Genomic DNA, 9,068 nt, shown 5'->3' with positions numbered 1-9,068 from the left:
ATTGTGCATTTTTCATCGATCGTCTTCGCAGTTGTCCGGCGTAGCCGTTAACTCGTAGAGGTATAACGTATCTATTCGTTAGCAGAACACGCCGTTCTGTGTTTGTTTTTGTTATGCTGGTTACTATATCCCAAAATGGCGGCACGTACAGGACGCTTCAAGGTCCTTTATTCTAATGTAGAGTGACGTCACGCCGTGCTTCGTATTGCACGCGTATGCTTTCAGTAACCGAAGCTTGTCTACGTTTCAAAAAATGCACTGCTTCGTTGCAAGGTTATTAAGTAACTGTACTTCTTTTTTTTTTATATTGTCGTATTTCTATGTCGTACCTTGGTTTAATTAGTGGTCCCGTCTGATTCTTTCCTTGTATTGTCACAGTAGTTGCTGGTTCTGGCCGGCCGTTCCCTGTATAATAGCGTTTCTGGAACTCTCCTTTGGGTGGAACAGGCGGCCTCCTCGTCGCCACTTGTTATGTATGTTCTTACAGATAAAGTAAGCATACACTTGTGTCCGGTTCGTTATCTTGTTTATTCATTGAAGGAGAGATCCCTCACTGCGTCCGCTGTCCCCCTTCCTCCAGCTGAGTCTCTAGATCGAATCTCAGCCCGAGGAACGCCACATCGAACCACAGTATACGAAGGTTCTATTAACCTTCACATTACAACCTCCTAGGGCCTTCCGGGTTAAACTACTCAGATATCCAGTAAAGGAAATGCGTTTGAAGAAGGCTAGAGCGGTTGGGGACCGAAGATGGAGTGAAAAAAACAGATTTATGCTTTTTAATGATTATAGCAGAGGTATAGCAGCTCAGAGAAAACCTTTTATGGATGCAAAACGTCAGGCACGAGAGAAACATCTCACTTACTACATGGTTTATCCTGCGATCCTTAAAATGATTGTGGATGGTCTTAACCATGCCTTTCCAGACCACAATAAAGCCATGGATTTTATAAGTGCCTTTGAACAGGGGAAAGAAGAGAGACAGACTTATAAAAAGCACAGACATTGATGTCTAAAATAATTTGGTTGACTCAAAAGTTAATCTCGATATGTTTTATTTAATTGGTTATACATTTATTTTTCATCTTTATTAATGTTTAAAATGTATTTTCTTAGGTTTAATATGTTCTTTAGAAACCGACAGCTAATTTTAAGTCTCTCAGCGTGAGACATCCATTTCCCTAGGTACTTTCCTCTAATGTTTTGTTTACATTTACAATACCCAGATGTATTCCTTCATGTCCGTCTTTGCCTCACCGGCAAATCTTTCGGTGTTGCCTCGAGACACTCACAGCTCGGGTCCATGGCTTAGTTTACAAGCAAATGACGCGCACATGAATTTGCAGCCCCCGCTTCAATTACCTAGGCGGGCAGTGTGTGGATCCTGATACGAGGACCGAAGCCCCCGTGCTCTGATGCGTGGTGACTGGGTTTTGGCGCGAAAACGAAACTGTGCTACAGACCTCTACGGGGAAATACGCAATGCCATCAGTAAGACAGCGCGAGGCGGCTTGGCATATGCTTCATCATATAATATAAACTGCTTCCAAAGGAGATTAGTTGATGTGTGAACTATTGAAATGTGATATGAGGGCCAATATTTTGTTACCCAGAAGTAGTGAGAGTTTCTTTAATAATGTAAATTGTTGTATTCTGCCCTAGTTGGGAAGTGTGGTGATACCAACTAGTAGAGTTAGCTTAGTATCCAGACAGCTGTACCAATTGAGTGCTGTTCAAGTGATTTGTTGTGAACTTTGCACTTGTTGTCAATGTGATTTGTGAATGTTAGATCAATTTAAAGAAAGGTGGATGTATGTTTGCACGTGTCACTAGTCCAATCCATTTTGTGTAAATGCAAGTTTGTGCAATTATGACGACTAGGAGTATATAGATCCTAGATGAAATGTTGGCGCTATATTGTTTTTTTTTTAACATATGCAAAATTTATTTTTGTCAGAACAGAAATGATAGTATGATACATGGACCTCATTTCATAGTTCATGGCTCTGCACTAAACATGTGAAACAAAAACAGATACAATTTATACAAAGCTTTGTATACCATTACCAATCATTTTTTAAATTAAACCGTAAAACAGTCGCTATAATAAAAAAAGTACGATTAAAAAAGGTAGTAGCTAATTTAACGCTGAGCAAAGGTTAGATCGGATGCCTGAACGTAGCACATGAGAATCCGTCCACTCTGGCAGCCATCCATGATAGTAGCTGATTACATCACGATCCGCATTTCGGCACAGTCTGTCCACACAGATATCATCAGGATCACATTTACTGCATGGATCCCTAGTTGTATAAGGTTTTGTGCTATAATCCTCGGCTGGTGCATAGTTGCATGCAACAATCTTTTTGTAATAACCAAACGTAAAATGTTCAATGCTTGGGCAAAAGTGAACAGCAGAGCCAACTTTGAATGTTTCAGCCCGAACAACCTGGGTATATTGTCGACAGCTATCTACACATTCCTTTTTACTGTAATCATAGTATTTGGCCTCAGCTGGAAAATGTTCAGTGAAAGACAGTTCTGTACCAGCATTGCCAACCCAAATATTTTCTCCAATTTTCCTGAATCGAGGATGGGCCATTCCAACCTGGTCAAGGTGTTCATTAGGAGATAAAGTACACTTCTTTGCCCATTCGCTGGCAGTAACTGCTAAAGATGGGTCCCACGTCATGTAGCGCATGTCACTCGCCTCAGGGGACACCTGTGCTCGCAGGGCGTTGTGATTGGCGAGCATTTTCCTTATGAACGCGGAGTCGGAGTGGACCGGCGGGTTTAGATCCAAGAGCAGGGAACCGCGGAGCAGTAACAGGATGGCGAGCAGCGGCCTCCTCGCCATCTCTCGGGACGGTGTGACCGGCGGCGCCCAACGAAGGCCCGTTGGCGCTATATTGTGTTCAATTAGTTTGCCATGAGATTCTTTTCCCACACAGAAATGTACGAGGAAACTTATTTAGGAGGTTTGTTTATGTAAGTGGATTACTAGGCCTTAAATTGTTTGCGCATGGGGAGATGTACTGTCAGGGTGACACATAGATAATTTTGTGATTGTCATCTTGGAGATACAATAATTATAGTCTTTATTACCTGATACTGATAGTCTCAAAATTAATAAATATAAGCGAGAGCTGCAATATGTTCCTACTGATTTAACATGTGTTAAAATACCAGATGTCACTACGAGTAGCTGACTGTCAACGCTTCTATTAAGGATTTATTAATGAATATAGGGAGTGCAGTTTGGTTTGGGTGACCATTAAGTCTTGTTTAGCGATTTATGTCATTTCCTATGCTACTGTGAAGTGCCTATGGCAATAGATGGTATGTATATATTGGTTTTCTTTCTGGGGGATATTTATTGCATAATTGATTTGTTTGCTGAAATGTAAGACCATTTTAATGTACCCTTGCTTATTTAAATGCTGATGAACTATATGAAACTCTACTAAACTAGGACGCCCCCCGCGCATAAAGTGCCAATAGCTGGAACATACCAGCGCAGACGACATCACCTGGTTACAGGGCAAATGAAAAGAGGAAGATTTTATTTATTGAACGGATGACAATATACGTAGGAGGCCACAACCCATTGATTGGCCACAAAGTAAACATCACTGGGGAGACCCACAAACACAGGACCCAAGAAGACACCCACATGCAGTAGGGACTACAGGGCCTCGAGGTTGATAGCACTGGGACAGGAAAGGGCCGTCAGTGAGGGAAGAGAGTGCGCTGATCACGAGGGAGGCAGTCCAGAGACATACCACCCACACCTAACACTGGAGAAGAGGAGGCCCCGACATAAGACACAGGCCAAGGACGCAAACATGCCAGACAAACAGAAAGGAGGCAAAGGGAGGCAAACCAGTATGGAGTCATTCGCCCGCAAGAACGAGGACACACAGCCCGTGGCAACAGAAGCGGCCATGGCCATGACCATGTCAAACCCCACGCAAGGAGAGAGCAGGCATGTGGATGCCATAGAAGCACTTAAAGCATCGATAGTGCGTAAGTTAGATGCAGTGATCGTAGATGTGGGGCTCCTTAGACAGGACACAAGGAATCTAGCGGAGAGGGTGACAACGGTTGAGCAACAGGTGCAAAGTAACACGGCAAACGTAACAACCTCCCAATCCCAAATGTTAGAGGTACTGGATAGGATCCGCACGCTGTAACACAGAGCTGAAGATGCAGAAGGGAGAGCTTGATGCAACAACGTACGTATAGTGGGGCTGCCAGAGGGGGAGGAAGGCAGAGACCCCAAAGAGCCTACTTCTGCAGGGGGTAGGAGCAGGGAACTTATCCCAAGGCTTCATAGTGGAGAGGGCGCATAGAGCCCTAATCAAGAGACCCCGCCCGGGGCAACCCCAAGACCTATGATTGCGAAGATCATGAACTTCAAAGACAGGGAGAAGATTTTGACATTCTCGAGGGAGGGCGGGGTGATAACAAGAAATGGCGCCAGAGTACCCATCTACCCAGACTACAGATCGCAAGTGCAAAGACAACGGGCGCAGTTTTGGCCAACAAAGGAGCACCTTTGGGTGGCGTGAGTGAGATTCATGCTATTATACCTGGCCAAACTAAAATTGTTGCACAACGAGAGGTCACACATCTTCGAGACTACAGCTGATGTCCAAGAGTGGATGGACCAACAAGGGATCCCACAACCAAGAGAGGGAAACAGGAGAAATAGGAATGCACCTCAATGAAGCACGAAGCGAGAAATGACAAACGGTGTACTTTGCAGAGACCAATGTTCCCTCTAATAATTTTTCTCTATGTGCAGAACCGGTTGGCTGTTGTGCGCACATTATTTGCCATGTGCACCACTGACTAATGAGGTAAGCCACTTTGTGAGCTACCGTCGCAGAAGATAGTTTGGAAAGGAATTTCCTCTTCCCAGCCACTGCAGTTCTTTTAAAATCTTACAATACTTTTTTCCAAAACACATGGGCTAAAATAAAATGTCATATGTGATTGTACCGAAAACTCATCAACCAGTCCAAGACTTCAATATCTGCCGCAGAGAAAAATGTCGGCCTCATTACGAGTTTGGCGGTAAGTGGTAAAGTTGGCAGTAACTCGATTGCTGCCAACTTTATCACTACGCCAAATGACTATTTCATGCCTGGAGTGGAAGGTGGCCTCCAGAAAAATCCTGGCGGTAAATCCTCCAACTAAATGCGAAATCGTTGGAATTTCCGCTGCGGTAATTCTGCCATAAAGCCACATTTAGTCCAAATGACTCGATATGGAGTCAATATGAATGGGGAATTACACCGCCAACACCAGTTGTAATCCGGCGGAAATTCCTCTGGACCAAGTGGTGGTAACAGTAATTTGTTTTGGTGGTATTCTGGTGGATTTACGCAGGGATACCGCCCCAAGTCTTAATGAGGCCCTGTATGTTTTATGCCCCTGGAAAATCACTCATTTGTATTACAAAACACAAATATCTCTTAGTTGTGTTCCCAGTTATCTTGCGCAAACAATATTTATTCTTAAAGAAATGTTTCTTTGTATTCTGATTTTTCAAAAAAAGGGAATTTTATTCTTGATGCGATAATCTTGTGGTCAGCCGACATGTGTTTTGACCCAAGGGGTCTTTAGCAAGGGTGGTGCGTTATTGGTGATTGATCGCAAGGTAGGTTGGCTCTTGGTGGTGGGTTGGGGTAGGTGGGTTCCACTCCTTGAATAGACTGTCTTGTTAGCCTGTTACTGCTGCGAACGACGTCCCTGGCGTTTGTGGACCTCCAATATCTCTTGTCATAACTGATGGGGCAGTCAAGAAACTCACACAGAATACATTTGCCGATGGATCAATGGCAATTAAAAGCAATGGGCCTCATTAGGACTCAGGCACTAAACCATGGTGCTATTAGCACCATGGTCCATGCCGGAGTCCGCCATGGCGGAATGGGGAATTACCACCCCATTCCGAGGATACTATGGGGCGGTAATTCCCCATGCCGCCATGGCCCTTCCCCATTCCCATTTTTGCCCCATAGGGCTCAATGGGAATGGGGAAGGCGCTAATTACGGTACCGCAAATTGCGGTACCGTAATTAGCACCAAGGTCCCTTTGCGGGTCCCTACTTTAACAGTTGGTAAAACCAGCCATTAAAGTCGGGTCCTGCAAAGGGACCTCGTAAATAGGAGCTAAGTGTTTAACGGCGCCGCAGCCTTTTACGGCGCCGTTAAACACTTAGCGCCTGGGTCATAATGAGGCCCAATGTGTCAAAAACATGCTGAAAGGAGTACAAGTGCCACTTTAATGAAGTAATTTAAAGGCCAGGAGAACATGCTTCTAATAATTTGTGTAAGGATGATAATTGCATTAGAATAACTGCATCTTAGAATATGATGATCCAAAATTCTTGTGCCTCTGCTTAATATCCACATTACGTTCTCCTCTGGGTAGTGATAAGGCCAGCCTTAGAGCTAAGAGACATTTGCACCATGCTTTTTTACTCCCTAAAAAAGAAAAATGTGCCCACTGATATGTTTTCGAATTATTAAGCAGTAGATAAGTGGCATAGGAAGGAAGGAACTCTAATAATAATAATGCCGATCTCATAAGGAATTTTCTGGGGAAAGAACATCTTTTAATAAGCAGAAAGTTTCCCTATTGGCAGAGCTTTGACTCCAAGTATGGAGCAAAATCTGATTAGAGCCCTGCTTGTACCCCTGACATAGGGAGTGAAATGGCAGGGCACATAATAAAGTGTATAGATTTGCCCACCCTTCCGCACCACAGCCTAATTAAAATTAACCAAGAGCCTTACTGAGGTTAATTATGGAGCCCTGTTGAAGAAAATCACACATATATGCATTTTAAGTATCAATTCATCAGAGATAGAAATTATTTAGTGCCTTCTTGTATATCTATGGATCCCTCCTCTGTAATTCTTTGTGATCGGTTAAATAAGATGCAGGGAGATGCTAGAGACCACACACACAGAACACATGGTTATATTGAAAAGCCCTCAGTAGTTGAGCATAGAAAGAAAACGAAAGTGCTGTTGTCTAGATGGGTACTAGAATCCTTTAGCAAACAGGCAACACATTTCCTTCAGTGTACTGCCGAAACGTCTGACTTGGTCTTTCAAATTTGCTGCTTTGTTCATCACCCGCAATGAGTGATACTTCCACCGATACCCTTCCCCGGCCCCTGTGCTTGCCTCCAATACTAGTTGATAAAGCACTGTAAAAAGTGAGGGATTTTAGCAGTAAACTCTCACTGGGATATTTGCAGACCCACAATATTTTGCAAGCAAGGCATATTTAAATGCCTCAACATATGATGTGCATTTTAAGAATGTCATGACTCTGCAGGTACACAATTCTTTTGCAGTGCATACAGGATTGTTTGCAACATACCTCACCCTTATATCATTGTGTAGGATTACACAAGTGCTCAGTGAAACTGTTTTTGTATAGAAGCGACTTACCATATAATGTGTGAAGGTCTATGCCCAAAGGAACTCTGAACACTTAGAAATGATGCAGATTGTGTGAAAAGCATTTTCCTGTCTGAATATCCGGTGCCCTGATACTATGGATGAGTAACCCCAGGCATAGTCCATAACCATTATCCCTTGTAGGATAATTAAATGATATTGCAATGTTTCTCTCTTCTTATGGGGTAATGTTAGTAATGCTAAAGTAGGAGATGCTGAACATCACATTTGTCTTTTCAAATTCTTTAGAGAGCAAATTAATATTTGAGTTTCATAATGGGTTAACTTACAAGTGGGCCGCTTCAAAGCAGTTGTGTGACATATGTACAAAGAAGAGGAAGTATGGGATTTGGTTACACATCCAAGTAGCCTGCTTACTTACAGTCAGAATCCGATGCTTGAGCTGGTAGTTTGGTTCCATGTGTTAATATCCCCGCAAAAATATCGCCATACGAGAATGAAGCCATATTTTTGCAGCTATATTAACCCATTAAACCTGCGGGGACACCCCCGCAAACCCCATATTATTTTAAAGCTGGCGGGGGACACCCAGCTTCCCCTCGCTCCCATTTTCCCCCAAAATGATCCCCACTAATAATATCGCCTATGGCCGTTCCCGACGACCATATCTATGGCGATATTATTGGTGGGGATAATATTACCTGATACCGTTAATAATATAGTGTGGCTGACTCTTTTGGTAAGGCACAATGAGTAACAGAAATTCTGGCACATGAACGTTATTCATGTTACAACAAACATAAAACAAGTGGATGTAGGTACACGTTTGCTAATGTCAGGTAATTGCTGTGGCTTGTGCCTTATTAAATCTTTTTGAATAGGTGAGAATTGTCTGTGTGCGCTGCTAAAAATCTTCTGAGTGGCACCCAGTAGGAAGCTGGGCAAGCGCACATGCGCACAGTTTAGAAGGAACATTGGCAGAGACTCGGGCCAATAGCCCGACAGGCGGGAGCTTCCACAACACTTGAGCAGACCGCAGATACCACAAGTACTTACCAGAGGAATGGAACTGGGGGACACACCGCGATGTAACACGAAGAAGCAAAACAAACAGCAGAGCAACACCACAGAGACTTGAAGCAGTAGTAGGAAGCAGGAGCTCACAGTTTTTGGGAGCAGGCCACCAAGACCCACAGATGGGAGACCAAGGAAAGACGTAAGTTGTGATGTCAGTTTCAAGGCACCACGCCGCAGCGAGGGCACCCACAAAAAGGGGGCAGCACCTGGGAAGCGGCAGAGCCCGAGCAGGGGGAGGGTGGCTGGGCAATTGTTTATAGTCGTAGTAGTTGTGTGGTTAGGGTTATTAGGGGAAGGCACAAGTGGAGGAGGACACAACAAACGACACAGGCACGGCAGAGGCAAAGAGGGAAAGCAATCAGATCCACGTCCGAACACAGTGAATCAAAGGGGTGCATCAGGGAGGGGGGCCAGCAAAGATCAGATGCAGGAGAAGACGGACAAGGTGTGGAAGGACCAAAATCACCCTAACGGGCGGAGGAAAGCGGGAGCAGGCCCAGATGCACGAAGCATCAGAAGAATGAGGACCCACCAACCCATGGGAAAGAG

The 9,068-nt window shown here is 44.1% G+C and overlaps 1 protein-coding gene across 1 annotated transcript; it reads right to left on the bottom strand.

Annotated features, from left to right (window-relative positions):
* Nucleotides 1-2,137: 2,137 nt before the first annotated feature.
* LOC138463102 (GLIPR1-like protein 2) lies at nt 2,138-2,857 on the bottom strand. Its single transcript, XM_069607212.1, has one exon. The coding sequence runs from the start codon at nt 2,855-2,857 to the stop codon at nt 2,138-2,140; it is 720 nt and encodes a 239-aa protein (XP_069463313.1).
* Between the last annotated feature and the right edge of the window lie 6,211 nt (nt 2,858-9,068).

Source organism: Ambystoma mexicanum, chromosome 1p, assembly GCF_040938575.1.
Source record: "Ambystoma mexicanum isolate Mex_15411 chromosome 1p, UKY_AmexF1_1, whole genome shotgun sequence".
Lineage (NCBI taxonomy): Eukaryota > Metazoa > Chordata > Amphibia > Caudata > Ambystomatidae > Ambystoma > Ambystoma mexicanum.
This window is presented reverse-complemented; position numbering and strand designations above follow the sequence as displayed.